The sequence below is a fragment of the Charadrius vociferus genome, unplaced genomic scaffold (genome assembly GCF_000708025.1).
Source record: "Charadrius vociferus isolate BGI_N301 unplaced genomic scaffold, ASM70802v2 scaffold399, whole genome shotgun sequence".
Taxonomy (NCBI): Eukaryota; Metazoa; Chordata; class Aves; order Charadriiformes; family Charadriidae; genus Charadrius; species Charadrius vociferus.
In genome coordinates, this window is record NW_009653080.1 from 268,290 (window position 1) to 285,191 (window position 16,902).

Consider the following 16,902-nt stretch of genomic DNA (forward strand, 5'->3'; position numbering starts at 1 on the left):
GCTTGAATTAAAGACATTACTGTTCCCTACAAGCCTTTCCTCCTTGGCATGTTTAGATCACCTCAGTTGCAGCACAGCTCTTAAGACGCCAATGATTTGCTTGGGAGATGAGTGGTGGACTAGGTGACTTTTTAAGATTCCTGAAAATTCTGGTTTTTCTCCAATTGCCATTAAATACTTCGAAATTTAAAGTGAATAGGGCAATTTCTGCTCTTGGAACTGTTCTTTTAAGAAGTCTGCAAATTCGGGAAGCCTTCACTGTGTGGTTTGTTCTGAAATCACACTTAGGTTTTCAAGGGCTTTTTCTTTCAACCATGAAGACAAGAGACACATAACGAACCGATTCTCAATTTAATTATATTCAGATAAGGCTTTTTTATGTGGGATATGATTTGATGGGGCACAGCCCACAACAAAGAATTAATTCCATTGCAAATTAAATGGCTGGGATACTTAGGCTGTTTGAAAATGAGTTAATCTGAGAGAAGGAGGAAAGCTGGAAAAAAAACCACCACGTTTTCCCTGGGATGGAAAAATGGGAATGGAGTAGATTTCATAAAACTAACCAGAGGTTTGGTACAGTTCTTTGGACTTCAGTTGCGCCTGAAAATCCCAAATGCAGGCGCAGTCTCATCGCGCTGAGCTGCTCGTGCAGCATCCCCATCCCCATCGATGCCACGATCAATAATGTGTCACAGGGTTATGCTGGCCTGAGCTGCATTATATAGGAAACTCAGTCTTTTAGCAGTGATCCAGTGTAAGTCCTTTCTCCTCTATTTCCAACTGACGTGCTCGCAGTGTACAGCAGAGCTTGGTCCTGACTCTTAAGTGTATGACCTGGCATTTTTAAAAAGCATTATTCATTCCAGATGTATTACAGTAATATCTTTATGATGCCTTAATCCTCATCAGCAACAAGAGCTTCCATCCATCTACAGGTGTCATTAGCAAATATCTGCTTTCTGTGCCAGGGACATTAATGAAGATCTAAACCAAGACAGAGCTCAGGAATGATACTTAAGGATTTTCTAGCTTTACCCAGCTTCTCTAGAAGCTAAATTTGTTGAACTTCTCTAATTCACATCTGCTCAAGCTCATCTGTGAAAACCGAGTCCACCAGACAGGTGAACTTCTGGCTGTGGCATCCTTGTTGTCCTGCCTCTCTCTGCTGCAGGGGTGATGTCATTGGCATTGTTGAAAACAGAAGAAATAAATTTTAGTTGCAGAACCGTCTCTAGATAATCCGTGGCGTCTGCCCTGTGGTCACGTAGTGACTTTACTTCTCTTCTTTCACTTTTGTTACCCGCAGAGCTGAAAAGCCGAGGAGTTCTTTTAAATCCTTCCCAGGATCAGCTCGTCTTTTGCTGCTTCTCACTATATCCCTGTTTTTCTTGAAATTTTGATACATAAGTTTGGGTTTGGTTTTGTGGTCAGGCTTTATTCTGTCTCCTTTTCCACTAATACCCCGACACATTCAATTAAGTTTGGAGTAAGATTGTTTTATTTGGGTTTTAGTCATCGGTAGTGATTACACTGAAAATGAGGAAGGTCTCCTGCAGTTAAAAATTAAAATCAACAAGCCTTAATTGCTCCTTTCCACTTGGCTCCAAGTGTCACCTCCCCACCTTTTCCAAGCACCTTCCACCTGTCCCCACTGATGTGGGACCCGTTTTCCTGCTTGGTGCCATCTGGAGAGTGACGGCAAAGGAAATGTTCAGAGGGTTAAGACAACATCTTGTAGCTTTATCTTCTCTCACAGGATGCTTTCCAAGACTTTTACGCCACCCCTCCTTGCCCTGAGGCTATCCGAGAGTCTTCTCTTGCAAATTATTCCCCCATGCTGGGGAGATGATAGCAGAATTTGCAATTTGCAGAAATTACATGGCAAGCCTCTGACATCCTCCATCCACTTTGTTCTGCTAATTAGTTTACTTTATCAAACTTCGTCCTTCTGGCACTGGGATTCTTGATTACAAAGTGCCTGTTGTTTAAACTTCCATTTACTGTAAATTAAATTAACTCGTCATCATTTGACCCTGAGTAAGTACTTATTTTGTCCTTAATTCTATATGAAGTACTTAACGAAACCGAATGTAATGCAGAACCATCTCTTGTTAGTTCAAGTGTTTGTGGAAGAAGCCCATCGGATATTCCTGGATGTACCAGCCAGACCTTACTGTCAGGATTAGCACTTGTTCTTCCATTTATACTTGCGGAATTTGTTCTTCCATAATAACACGGTTCCTGGTGTTACTATACTAGAAAGTCTCTCTCCCCATCTCACGTGAATGAAGATCAGGTTTGAAGGCGGAGCTACCTGAGCAGAAGGTTTTCATGCTTCCCCAAAGATGACACCAGCTGTTGTCACCACTTCCCTCTCCAAATTTAAGAAAACAGCATTTCTGTGTATATTCTGGGGGGAGAGAGTTTGTCTCCTTCGGGCTGGCTTCTGCCTAACAATCTTTTGAAGTGTAACTTCAAAGCGCGGGCTTGTTTCCTAAACGCTGTCGGGAGGCTTGTTTGGAGGGAAGGATAATCGAGCGGCTTGTTTGTTTTTGATAGGGGCTTGGAGCTCTTCCAGTTGCTCGATAGCTGGGGTCCATCTGCGACGGCAGCGTCCGTGCTGCGGCGCTGCCAAACGCACAAACCCTAATAGCGCTTTGGGCAAACGGCAGACCTCAGAATGAAGCAAAAAGATATTTTTAAGGCGGCTTAACTCCAGGCTCACTGGAGAAAGTTATCCCTTGTAGGTCTCTCGCATTCTACTAACACAAGCGTTGGCCACCTCGGCTTGCCCAGCCAAGCTCCTCTGCTGTAACGGTCCGTATGTGCAGTGCTGGCTTAAGCAGAGATCCACCGTTAGTCATTTTGGTTGAATCTTCTTAGGAGCGGCTATTCTGGTCCCGGATCAGCGTAGGTGCTCCTATGGGGATGGCAAACCCCGCAGCTGGTGTGGCCGAGGCAGGCGAGGGCAGGTGTCTGCATCCTCATGTGCCCTTGTAGTGTTGGTGTGTGGCTTCTCTCGGAACGCGGCAGGCGGGTGGGTGCTTGGGAGGCGTATTAAAGGTAAATATGATAAGGCTGCTGGTTGTTGCCACCCTGGGGTAGTATCAGGCAAGGCCTGTCTGCAAGCGTGCGTTGGGAGGAGAGGCAGACTGGGACCGGTGGGGTGACACTGGCTGTCCTCCTGGCCCCAGCTCTATGTTTTCAGGTGCCGAGAAGAATCCTTTGGTGCCACGTGCAACTTCTGCTTCTTCCTCTCTCTCCTCCTGGAGTATCCCCCCAGCTCCCAGACAAGCACTTTCCAGGCAGCACCTGTGTCTTAATGATTTTAATGAGCTTAATCAGTTCCTTGGGTGTTTGTGTTGCTGTTTTCAGTATCTGTGCTGTTGCTGTCATTATTTTCTAGTGCTTAGTGGAGTATGAGAAGCAATTGTACAGGGTTACCAAAGATACCCTAGCTGAATATTCTTTTTTTGTTTATTTTGTACTGGGGACTAACTGGCATTTACGCTGCTTATTGCTACCTGGAGATCTCATCAGATACTTTTACTTTAGTTCTTCACTTGTACCTGTGGCGGAATTGGCTTTCACAGAGACAGGGCTGGCATTTTGCTGAACCACATCTTCCTTTATTCTTTCTGGGTTGTTTTAGTCTCTGAAGGCTTCCTTTATACATCTTGTTTGCTTGTCGCAGAGGTCTGGTTGTGAGGTCTAGCCAGCTTGTGAATTTCTGTATCATATTCCTCCTTGACTCTTTCACATTGCTATTGAAGAGACTAAACGAGGACTCACTGTAGCCTGGTGCTCGCCTCCATCTGCACCACTTTGCATGTGTGTTGGAAGCAACACTGTGGCTGTAACTCGGCTCTTTCTTTGTGCATCCCCCAGGTGCATCCATTGTGGAGTTGTCTTCATGACCCTCGCCATGCTGAAAGTGCACATCCATGAGAAACACTGCGAAGTCTTCCACAAGTGTTCTTTTTGCCCTATGGCCTTCAAGTCGGCCGACAGCACCACGGCTCACATGACCAGCCAGCACCCAGCAGAGCCTCAAAAGACTACTCAGTAAGTATTTTGGGTTTATCTCTTCTCCTCCTTTGCTGGGTAGCTGCAGGATTCCCCCTTTCCCTCCCAATTGTTTCCTGTTTTTGGTTTCCGTCCTCATATGAGAAGACCTGCTGCTTTGTCTGCTGGTGGCGGTCCATTCCTAGTCACAGCATGCTCTCCTTGGTATGAACGTGGTCTCCTGGGTAGGAGGACAGGAGTTTGGGCAGGAAAGAGCTGAACAGCTGTAAAACGGTCACCTCTTTGTCCAGCAGAACACACAGTAGATGAACCACACTCTTGGTAGATGGCTCCAGGGCAACTACTGCATCTGGCACTCGAAAGGAAGAGGAGAGTTGTGCCATGCAGCATGGCCCCGGAAAATCACTAGAGAGAAACCTCCTGGGTTTCCCACTCTGTAGCTTTCCCCTCCAAGCCTTGAGCTTCTGCCGAAAATGTGTGCTTTAAGGGAGGAGCTATGGAAAGGTGGGATTGAAAGTAATGTGTAGCTATTATACTTGGAGTTTGCTCCCATCTGTCTGCACTTACCGACACACACACGTAGGTAGTTATGCAGATGCATAGAAGTAAACTTATTTTTAGAAAGCTGTGGTATGTGCCCGAGGCATTTTGTTGTTCTTCCCAGTTGAATTAATGGTTCAGTTGTCCACGTGGGTGTGTGTTGACAACACATTGAGGGCACAGCCCTCCTCAGAAGCCCGTCCCTTTCTGAAGTTGCTGAGGTAACTTTTTCCACTGTCTTCTTACGATAACGAACTAAAAGAGACTGAGTGTACTTTTTTAAATTGTTCCAGGGTGATCTACAAATGCTCTTGTGAGACCGTCTTTAACAAGAAGAAGCTGCTCCAAGAGCACTTCCAGCAGAACACCAACAAGTTGTTAGTGGGAGTGTTTAAGTGTCCACAGTGTCAGCTGGTGTATATGCAGAAACAGCAGTTAATGCAGCACGTTAAGGTAGGTAACTCCCGCCACTTACTGATACGAGGTCCTGTATTTTGAGTTCACAGAGAGTTTACATCAACTGGGTGAGGAAATTGGTTGAAGAAGTGGAAGGTTCTTGAGCAATACAGTAGCGGAAAGGTAGACTACAGTGATTTAGCTGGAAATAATAAATATCTGGAAATGTCAGTGGAGTGTTTTGTGTTAGTTGGTAATAATGCAGGCAGTTACTCTCATCTATATGTAATTTTACCTTACGACAAAGGCTTCTTTTCTATGGGTAAACCTTTTTGATTTTTAACTGTTCTATATTAAACCCAAGGAGGTGATTAAACTGGGGCAGGAGCTTTATCTTTGGTTGGGAGACAGGGAGAAGTATTCTCTACCCACAGTGTGACTCGATTTATGTAATGAAAGCTGAATCTCCTTCTTTTGGGTGCTCACCTAGAGAGCTTTGGCCCCTGTGCAGCTGCTGCAGAGAGAGGTCGCGTGGCATTTAACGTCCCACTTCCCTGGCTGCTCCACGTGCCTGCAGAACCACAGCAGACTGCAAGAGATGAGGGGCAGAGGCAGAAGCGATTGCCCTAGAGGTACCAGCTTTTGGAAGGCGGGAGCCCCACCTTGTGTGTGTGTCCACGCTGGCACCACTCAGGCTGCTCTGGAAGATGGTCTGAAATGGATAGTTGTGTGCAACCCCAAAACTTGGTGGAAACGGTGGTCTGGAGTGCTTTGAACCTGCCCTCCCTCAGTAATGGCTCATATTGCCATAAGCACTGCAATAATCTCAGTGTCATTCATCGCTGGTTTATACGTATGAAAAGGCGGTGGTTGTCCTTTTGGTGGTGGTTTCTAGCGGGACGCATGTAAGGACTTGCAGGTCTGATTATACCATGAATGTGTGAGCACCGCATTTTTCTGTTGTCTTAGGTAGGACGTTTCTATGTACAGCCTCTAACAACACTGCCATGGAAATCCTCTCGGAAGATTTCTTGATGGCATTCTGAAGAAAGAGCTAGCAAAGTCTTATTTCCCTTTGATTAGAGAAAAAAAAAAAGTGACATAATTTTTTTAATCACTGACTTTATTTATACTTACAGTTAAAAAGCAAGAAGATTCGTTAGCTCACTCCTGAAAGCAAAAAGCATTCAAAACTACTTTGCTCTCTTCCCCTATGCCTTTAACTTGCAAATCTGGAAACGCTTTGCATGCAGTAATGAATTAAATTTTGAAGCCCTCCTGTGAAGTTGATGATTGCTAATCTGCCTGTATTATAGCTAGGAAAATAGAGTTGAGATTAAGGCTGGGACCTTCAAAGAGGCATTCAACCCCAATGCTGAAAGAAGGGCTTGAGTTGAGGTACACAACTTGTTGCAGCTCATTTGCAAATCCCACCCCCAGGGACCTGCCTGCAGCAGTTTGAGCACCAGCGCCCTGACATCTCCACTGCAAAACTTTTGTCTTTTAACCACGAGGCTGCATTTGGCCATCAACAGGTCTTTGAGGTGGTCATTGAAGAAGGCTTTTTGTCTGCGGCAGGGTAGTAATTGGACTAACCCTCCTCTCCTATCAGATCCCGCTCGTTTATGCGATAGAGTTTATAGGAGGTGCTGTGCAATTTGCTCCTCCATGCAAAATAAAGAAACCGTGTGCCTTCTCATCTTTCCTGGCTTTCTGTTGCTAAAGCCTAAGTGTAGGAGTGAGAAGGTCTGGTTCCTGTTATTGATTCTGCAGAAAAGTCAGTTCATTTTTCTGTGCTTTTTGTTTGTTTGTTTTTTTTTCCCCCTGCCTCCAATGGTGTAATAACGGGAGGGATGGAGTGATGGGTACTAATGTACTCTCTGCTCATAAAACACTCTTGAGATTTCCAGATGGGGAGAAAGGTGGACTGTTGGTGTTACCCTAAGTAGCTGGCAGCGCTGTGGAGCAGCTGTCACTGCCCTGCCATTACATGAAAGGGCTTCTGCGGACATCAGCTGGATCAGGTGCAAAGCACACAGGCTTCTCAGATGAGACCTTGTGTTTTGAAGTTTGCTTGGTGTCTAGCCCACAGAAAGACTTCCAAAAGCCTGGGGCCTTCGTGTGTTGAAACTTTACCCGTTATTAATTACTGTGCACAATTAAACCTCTAAATTATCCTTTTGTGTGGATGAACTGTTGTTGTTCCTAGGGGAGTTTCTTGAGGTTTCTTTGGTATGTTGCTATTTTATTTGCTTTTGCTTTCCCACCACTCTTCGTTTCTGGATTATTTTCCTTATGTTCAATTTTCTTTGTTAAAATAACTTGGGGGGGGACTTTGGATTTCAGCCTGTAGAACAACCAAAGAGCCTGGAGACGTATTCCTTATAAGGCTGGTTTCTGGCTTTATGCTTGCTTTTATTTGTCAAGAGCAAAGTTTTGAACCGTCAAAATGTAAATAGCAATAGGCACTGTGGAATTGAGGAAAGCAAGGTTGGAGAAAACGAGAGGTTGTCTTTTCCTGTCCCTTGAGCAAAGATGAAGCAGCTTTGGAGCCCCCAAGATAACAGCAAACATTTCATTCAGAGCTTACCAAAGCAATGTGTTTTTAGAGCTTATGCTCTTGAAATAATGACAATTAACATTTCTCTTCCATTACATCTTCCCTATTTAACCAGAGTCCTCAGAGCTCATCCAAAATGTTAAACAGGCAGCACCAAGGAGCTGCTGTTGTCACGCAGGAAACATAAATAGAAGCTTCATGTTTCTTGGGAAAATCTCTTGCTGGGGAAAGCACTAGAGCTGGCTTCAAGGGGAAACGGGAAGATATGCAGGAGCAAGACATCAACATTCTGTTTTGAGGGGGCAGGAGCTTAAATTATTTATTTAAGTAACAACTGTTACTTATTTATAAATAAAGGTGTATAATATGAATGACATGTAAATGTTACGTGTGATTCCATTCTTATTGTTATCCAGGGTGTTCATGGTGTCCCCCAAAATCCTGAGGAGCTCTCAAACTTTCGACAGAAGTCTGAGAAGGCATCAAGGAACCAGGTTCATACCTCACCAAAGGAGCTGTCAGTAGCCAATGGCACTTCCCACTCCCCTCTTCTGAGGAAGGACATGAGGGTGGAAGGACACAATCCTGAATCCAAGTCCAGACTGAGAAGAACTGGTTGGACTTGCAAGGAATGTTCACAGTGGATCCCCGATCGGGAAACCTATGTGTCCCACATGAAGAGAAGTCATGGAAGGGTAAGGACTCAGATGAAACACTTCAACTAGGTAACAGGATGCTTTTAGCAAAAGAGCCTGATAATCGTTAATATTTGGGGCAAAAAGAAACCGAGAATCTGTTTGCCAGCTCACTGAGGAGTACACTCAAGGCCAGAACAAAACAAATGATGTAGCCTGTTGTAAGCACACTTTCTGTCCCTGATCTCTACAACCTGCGTACCTCATCCTCTTTGCTGTTCCTTCTCCCACTGCATCTAATGTCAGGCTTCCTCTGGCTCCTCTGGGTAAGTGGATGGAAAGTTGTGTCTTCTCCAGTTGCTGGTTCAACAGTCTGATCTAAACTATCTACATTCAGAAGTTATGGAAGGACATACAGTTCCTCTACGTGATGGATTATCTGGTAGATCTACATCTACATCTAACTGGGGAAGAGTAACAGATTCATCCAGTGCACAGAGCTGTCATTATAAGAACTGTAAATCTCAGTTTTGTTGGTTTCATCCAGCTCAAGCCTTGTGTTGCCTTGACCTACTTCTGTCAAGCTAATCCTTGCTCGCTGGCAGAACGTAGGCCAAGATGTTGTGCGCAGCCAGATTTCTTAGTACTTTGGCATCAGGACTTCTTGTTTGATATACTGAATCACCCTTCTCGAGTCCCATGATCAGAGTCTGTGGAAATCTGGATCATCATCTTTGATTCCTTCTAACTTGACTTGGGGAGCACTGGATTGTCCCACTTGATAAGTAGCAAGAGAAGAAGATGGGGGTGGGGTGAGAATGCTGCATTTTCCCATTTGAATTCTATAGAAGTAGGAAATTTGCCAAATATTTAAGTTCAATACATATATGTATTCATTAAACAAGTCTACAAAGATTCTAAATAGAATGCATGCAGATTATACAGAGGACTGTAGGAAAAGGAGGCGGCTAGTTATGGGGCAGAGTTGCGCAGGGGGACGCGGATGTCATAAGTGAATAAGAAGCAGGACAATGTAATGCTCTGTATCATCTTGCTCCTTTTATTGAGCTGAATTATGAGGAGAGAGGGTAAATGGACTTGTATTTCACACTGGGGTCCTGCCTTCTTCTAGAGCAGAAGGCACCTTCCGCTGAATTAATTCTGCAGAGGGCCCTGTAGTGAAATGAGCCCGCAGGGGAAGCAGCTAATGCAATTCCTATTAAAAAAAAAAAAAAATAATCAAGCATGTGCTTTAACTACTCCTGGTTTTTATCAGACCAGTGCTGGTATTAGCCCACTATTGGGCTGAGTATAAGTGGGACTCCAAAATCTCAGTGATCTCTATCAGTAGAAGAGGGATTTTTTGCAGCTGAGAGATGAGGTCCAGATGAAGAGCATGGGAATGTTAGAATCCAGTCAGTGCCTTCCATCACCCTGGTATTAAAAGATATTTCTGTTTTTCTGCTAGTCTATGAAGAGATATCCCTGTCGACAGTGTGAACGCTCATTTAATGCCTCCAACAGTCTGCGTAGACACATCCGCAATAACCACGACACAGCAAAGAAGGTTTATACTTGCTGGTACGTACTGAACGCCACTTTCCAAATTTGTTTTCAACAACAGGCTAATCTTTCAAGTTTGGAAGCCCTCTGTAATAGATTGTGTCTGCTCCTGTCTACTCCAGGCTATAAGTTACTGAGGGAGAGTGAGAAGAATATGTTAAACGTGAGAGACTTGGTGTCTAAAATAAGTCCTTGCTTTTGACTGCACAATGCCCTTTGGAAACTTGGGGTAAAGTTTGATTTGAGATCTGCAGGTGCAAAATGAGAATTATATTGCGCACCCTTGTGGAGCAGCCAAGAAAATATTGAGCCAATACACCAACACCATGGTTGGTGTAGTCACCCATCACTCTTGTGCCTTCCCCCTGAAAACATGGTACAAAATGTGGGTGAAATCCTAGCGAACCAGGGCACTAGATCTTGCCACCACTTTACACAAGCAGAACTGACTGCACAAGCTGCAGGGCAATGGAGAATTAAGCCTGCTGGATTTTCTTGGGAAGATGCACCTTAAAGATGGAAAATGGATTTGGAGACTTCAGACAAGCTGTGTAGATCAGCAGTGAGTGAAAATCACTGCTGGTGAACATGTTTTAACTGTGAATACAGTCTCAGTTCAGGACAAAGCCCAGTGTTTACAAAACTGCCTCTACAACTGCTGCGTTCTCATCTTCTCTTGTGGAATAAGTCGTATGCTGAGCAACGGTGCAGACTTGCGTTCTGTCTCATTCTGAGACATCCTTCTGAAACAGAATTAAAGCACATTTCTGTTGGAAGGGAAGTTTGCAGTGATGTAGGTTGGGGGATTTTTTTTTTGTTTAACTAAAATTTTTGTTTAATGCAAGTGTTTCTGAAGAGTATGCTGTCACTTTACTGCACTTAAGTTACTAAAAGCCTGTCTTGAAGAGTACATCCCTCGTGTACTTTATTTCTTTGGACTGCCTAGTGAGCCGCAATAGCTTTTAGTAAATGGACGAAGTATTGGCATCACCACTGGGACCTGACAGGAGTACATTCCTGACGCATTTTTCGGCCAGGACTTCTAAACTTTCCATTTCTTGTAACTGGTCTGACTTGGAACCTCTGGAGAAGATGAAATGTGGACTCCCAGTATGCTTCATTCTGCTTTTAAGTTTGTGGGTGATGGTGTTTGGAGTTACATGCACCTGATCTGTAGAAATCTTTTCGCTCTGGATCAGTTGTTTTCAAGGTGGAGTGTATCAGAATCAAAGTGAACATAAAGCCTAGCTGGGAAGAAGGATTTGTGTAGAAATACATAACAACCTGGGACGTGCTAGCCTACTGTATGCATTACCTTGTACAGGCCCTGGAGTCCTGTTTTTCTCTTGCTTTTCAGAATGACACATGGTTGTGGGTCCACACCTTCACCCAAGGGTCCATGGTCATGCCATATTCACAGCAGAGATGACCCAGCTACAGATTCAAGTGAATTGTGGTTGTGTTTAGTTCTCAAGCTTGTAGTTTCTCCTTCTCAAAAAACTGTTGATGAAGTCTTAATTGGACATTGGTTGTTTCTCTTGAATCATTGTAGTGGCAGACTTACTGAAAACACAGCAGTCTTCAAATGAAACCTCTTCCTTGAAATACGTGCCCCATCATCTCCAACCGCTGCTCTTTGTTTGGATCCAAAGTCTTCTGTCCAATCTCCCCTTTGATCCCTTTTAGTTTGTCTAGACCGCTGTTCTAAAAATCACCTCTATGACTGCCACTTGCAAATCCTTCCATCTCTTTGAATTCCTCCTTTCCGCACTCTGTAAGGCATCACATCGCTGCTGCTCCTTTTCCCTTGTGTGCTGGTGTCTCTTTTTCTTTTTCCCACCGGGCAGTTTGTATCAGTCTCACCTGTTTTCCCTTCAGGGCCTTTGGTGCCTTAACTTCATGTAACCCTCTACTCCTGCATTGCCACGTGAAGCACGAGTAAAATTTGTCATTGATCCAATAATTGAGTATTTTTGTGACTCCAGCACACCGTGTTGTAAGTGACCTCCCTCTGGCTTCTAACATTTCAAGCTGTGATTTCCCCTTCTCCCCCTACCCTGCTTAGGTCTCTGCCTTCTGTTAAATTTGTAGGGAGAAACCAGTGATGGAGGACTCGTTTGAATACTCTCCTGCCACTGGAATAGTTCATCTTTCTATGCTCATGTGAAAAAAAAAATCTAAATTAGGACAAATTGCAAAATATTCTGATGTTTTGTGTATTTTCTTTCATAATTCACTTGGTTATTGTTATGGGAACTTGCTCTTATTTTCCAAGTTTTAAGTACAGACTGTCTGGAACGCTTGATTTTCAACATGTTTATTTTTGATAAATACCACTTACTAGCCTCTCATCTTTCCTCTGTGAGGGAGAAAAATTCCATCATTATTAAATATTGATTTATCATCTCAACGCTTCCTGTTAAAAACCAGAAGTGTTCAATGAGCACACCTGCATTTTCACATCGTTACTGGCTGTTGTTTAATTTCCATCTAGTTACCGGAAGATCAGTAGGAATCTTCTACTCTCCTTTTCAAAGATGTCTTTGTTGCCCAGAGACACTTCATCTCCTCTCTGTTGCTTTTCGTCCCTTGCTGCCTACGTTTCGACTGCAATCTGTGCATTTCAGAGAAGTCCGGTGTTACTTGCCTTATTGCTGGGGCGACACGTAGCTCACGGACCCTCCCCGTCTCACGCTGGCAGGCAGCAGAAAACTACAAAGTCAATCTTGGCTTTCCCAGTTGCTAACGGAGACTTCTGCATGCTTTACCATGCTGCAGGGGGGTGGTTTATGTGTCTGCAAGTCCTGGCACTTATTTCCAGTAGACCTCGGTCATCCAGGAGTGAAGGTTAACAGATGGCACATCCCCTTCACATCTCCTTTTGAAATGTCAGCCATGCTCTCTGGCAACTCTTGAATCCTAACAAGTTTTAACGTGGGTAGTTACATATAAATGATGTGTTCCTGAGTGCTTCTTGCCTAGGTTATTGTTATCAAAGTTGGAAGTTGAGCAGTTTTTTAAGAATTTTAGGATACACGTGGTCTTGTGGCTGGGGTGCTGCACTGGTGCTTGGGAGCGCTGGGTGCAGAACTGGGTTGTGCCATAGGCCTCCTCAGCGTTAGCGAGTCATGAAGAGGGCCCTCAGTGCGTAGGTCTCTCATCTGAGAGTAGTTTTTCTCCCGTGCGTTGTCCATCTTGATTATTTATCTTGTGCTTGTGTAGCATGTATCACAGTGGGCCTGATCTCCGCTAGTCCCTGCATTTATTTAGTATTGTGCTGTAAATAAGACCTGCCCTACTTTCATTCTCATTCATGCTTACTGTGGTAAACTCTAAACTGTTCTAGATTTCTCTCAGGGGTGATGCTCTGTTATTAAAATGATGATTTGCTGCATATTTTGGTAATCTAATAGTACATTACTCACCAGCCTCTGTCTCCAATGATACCCATTGGTTTGGCACATAGCAAAGAGCTGTTTGGACGGAAAGCAACAGCTGGGCATTTCCTCTAATAAATTTTCTTCCTTTTTGTATTTCCAAGGTACTGCACAGATGAAAATCAGACGTTTCCTCAGCCGTTCATGCTGGAGAATCACATCAGTCTCATGCACGGCATCAAAAACCCAGACTTATCCCAGATGGCCAAAGCAAAAGCTCCAGAGAGAGACACAGCAGAAGTAACTGATATATTTTCATTGAAAAATAAATGTACTTTGCGAGTAGCTGTTCACATGGGGTGTTATGTCAAGCCGCAGGCTTGCGGCAGTCAAGCCCTCTCATCCCTACGGCAGATTTCCTTCCCCTCCTCTCAGCCCCATCCAGTTTGCTTCTCTCTGGCAGTGTCGGGATCAGAACTGAAAGCGCAGCTGAGCTGCAGCAGCACCAGGGCAACGTATCTTGCATTTTTCAAGATATTGTTGAACGTGTGGCCCTGTGTTTTCCTGGCCTTTTTTTTTCAGTCTACTTTGTAACCAGGTCTAATTTAGGTTTGTTACTACCCTTGTTTTCCCCTGCCACTCTGTTCATGAGCATGGTACATTATTCCTCTTTCTCCCTTGTTTTTTCTGCTAGTTACAAAAGATTTCTTTCCTGTTTTAAAATACTTATTAGATCCATTACCTACGAGAACTGAATTTCTCCTAAATAGGACTGTGTAGTTTTTCAGCAAACGCAACCGTTCAACTAATTTTAATTTGGGTTGGTTTAGAGTGGAGGGTTGCCTGATTGCTCCACTTACTTTAAAAATAGACGTACATTTTCCCCATCACTGCAATTTATCATTCATCTGTACCCTCGCATTGAGGGATCGCAGCCAAGACTGTCTCCCCTCTATATTTATGCCGTAAGGAAACGTGGGGTAACTCAGGAATCCAATTCCATGAGCTGGTGGCTGCTTTTCCCAAGCAGAGCCGACATACCAGGGCACCCAGCTAAATGGTGGCTTCACGTGGCTCCAGCTGGGTCTGCAAATACAAGCCTGTATGCTGTATCCTAAACAAAGACAGCTCGATGCTGCTGGCTCAGGAGATACCAGAATCACGTGAAGGGACATATGCAAGTGAGCCATCCTCATGGGAGGAGAAGCACGCTGCGGGATTGTCAGACAGAGGGGATGAGTTAATGAGAGATGCCATGAAGAAAAAGCCCGAGTGGAGGGGAAAACGTCAAGAGTTAAATCTGAGAAGCATTGTCTGGGTTAATGACCATCCCTGTGTCCCTCAGCTGTCCCTGCTCTGTGGGCTCCTCTTTCCCACACCGAGTTCATGTTCTCTTTCCCCATCCCCTTTCTGCCCAGCCAACCCCTCCCAGGTCTCCCGTCGCAGGACGTTGAGATCCTGCATGTTGGGGTGAGAGGTTTGGGTGCTGGTAGGAAAGGCGATGCAACAGGAGTCCCTAGGCATGGCTTCGTTTAGTTTGTATCAAAATACCAACCTGTATTCACCCTCAGGTGCCTTCAAATACGCGTGCGGAATTTAGCATTTAATTCTTCCATGTGCTCGAACAATAAATTAACTTTTAAATCTTGTTCTTTTAAGGCAAAATCTCCAAAGAGGATGGCAACGGATGAGCTGGGTCAGGCAGAGACCGCTGCAGGTTCAGACGCGCCGCCAGCCAAAAAACTGAAAGCGCACTGGAAATGCGCTAAATGCGGATTTGCGACAGACATCAGTACTGAGTTTCAGGAACACATACCTCGGCACAAGACAGACAGCTCCACCTACCAGTGCTTGTTCTGCGGCTTGTGCTACACCTCTCACATCTCCCTGAACAGACATCTCTTCATTGTTCATAAAGTAAAAGATGATGAGGAGGAGGATGAGGAGGAGGATGAGGAGGAGGAGGAAGAGGAGGAGGAGGAAGATGAAAGGCAGAAGTTACAAAGGGAGATGAGTGAGAACGGACACGAGGGGTATAATGGCGAGATGAACACTACGGCGGAAGAAGAAAACCTGAAATGCAAAGAGCGTAAAAGTGACTCAGCTCTTTGTGAACACAGTCAGACATGTGGTGTGGAGGGTCCTAATAGCACCTCGCAGAACAATCATGCAAAGTCTCTTAAGACTTAAAAAACAAAAAAAACCCTTTTGGTTGGTTGGGGTTTTTTTGTTGGGAGGTTTTTACTCAAAATACGGGGTGGGGATGGGGCAAATCTTTGAAATTTTCTGTTGATTTCTTGGGATGGACATAGCTTTCCGTTAACTTCTATTTGTAAGGGAAATTTAAAAAAAAAACAAACCACAACACCAAAACAAACAAACAAGCCCCGCCATTGCATCCTAAGCACTAACTCTCTGCCAGACCAGAGAGGTGAAAAGGGAAAGCAGGGCGAGAATCCTCCCTGGAGCTTGTCCAACTCCTGAGGATCAAGGAGCACTTTCTGCAGCTGCAGTTTTCCTTAAGATGAGCTCTCTTCCTTCGAGCGTGCACTGCCTCAGCCTCTGCCTGGAGCCCCAGCCTTCCCTTCCTTTCCTTTCCCTTCCCTATCTTGCTTTCTTTTTCCTTCTATTTATGCCTTCTTTTTTCTCTTCCCATCCTGCCTTTGTTTTACTCATTTTAACTCCTAACGCTGTCTCAGCTGTCAGGACCATGCTGGCTGATCCGGGATCTTCTGCGTTATGCAGGACAGGTTCAAGCTCTAAGTTGTGCCGATTTTTCTTTAATTGCCCAAATAACAACCTTATTTTCCAAAAGGCAAGTTAATGAAACGTCTTGGACCAGAATCATCCTGAAAGAAAGTTTTGCAGCCCCTGTTGCCTAGGGTGAGCGCAGCTCAAGTCCACATGTTGCGTTAAGGAGGGCCTGGTGCCCCTCGGGGACTCGCTGGCTGCCCGTCAGCGGAGCTGCGCTGCTGGTAGCCGTCCCGGGGGTGGGTGCAGCCGGGCTCTGTGGCTCATCCCAGCGGGGAGCTCGGGCAGAGCCGGGTGGCAGGTTGGCACCATCCTCAAAGCAGGTTGGCACCATCCTCAAAAGGGGAAAACCATCCAACTATCCTGGTGTTCCTGATAGTGTCAGCCAGCTGCCAGGGCTCCCTGTCGGGATGGTGTTGAGGCCATGGCAGCGGTGGGCACTGCCATCCCTCAGCAGAACATCTCCTCCCACTGTGGCCTGGCGTTACCCGGCACTTGGGAGACACTTCTTTCCATGTAGTCATATTGACTCCCTCTTTCCTCACTCGTTCCCCCATCACACACGCGCTTCGTGTAATATAATTATCTTCTATGCCATTATTTTTTATTACGTTGAGCCAAGAACCCTGCTCGTTATTGTTTACTATATGACGGTGTTGAAATAATTTAAGAACTATTTATCTGATTGCATTCGGATCGCTCACCTCCTCGTCTCGGCGTGTTTTGATACGAACAGTTTGGACTCTTTGTATATTTTTTGATACGGTGTACGTTAGCCTAGGGGTGTTTTAGCCTACGTAGAGTTAAGGGTAGCGGGGGCCCTCCCCAGCCATCACCTATCTATTTAACCCGCAGCGGCGTTCGTGCCTTGCTATGATGTTTACTTCAAAGTATTGCAAATAAAAGCATCCACGGGTGCCTGCCTCCGGCGTCGTTCCTTCCTCAGGCCGCCATGGCCGGCCCTGCACCGCCTCCCGGAAGAGGTGTGACCGGAAGCGGGGCGGTGACGCCACCGGAAGTCGGGCGGGAAGCGGAAGCGGGGCCGGGCGGG

General features: G+C 45.2%; 1 protein-coding gene across 1 annotated transcript in view; it reads left to right on the forward strand.

The window, feature by feature from the left end:
• Positions 1 to 15,290, forward strand: part of ZNF592 (zinc finger protein 592) — a 36,791-nt gene extending 21,501 nt beyond the window's left edge. The window contains exons 3-8 of the mRNA XM_009893125.1: positions 3,892 to 4,068; positions 4,863 to 5,022; positions 7,942 to 8,220; positions 9,629 to 9,741; positions 13,265 to 13,400; positions 14,760 to 15,290. Coding sequence (XP_009891427.1) covers positions 3,892 to 4,068; positions 4,863 to 5,022; positions 7,942 to 8,220; positions 9,629 to 9,741; positions 13,265 to 13,400; positions 14,760 to 15,290 — 1,396 coding nt within the window. The remainder of the gene's footprint in view (positions 1 to 3,891; positions 4,069 to 4,862; positions 5,023 to 7,941; positions 8,221 to 9,628; positions 9,742 to 13,264; positions 13,401 to 14,759) is intronic.
• The last annotated feature ends 1,612 nt before the right edge of the window (positions 15,291 to 16,902 follow it).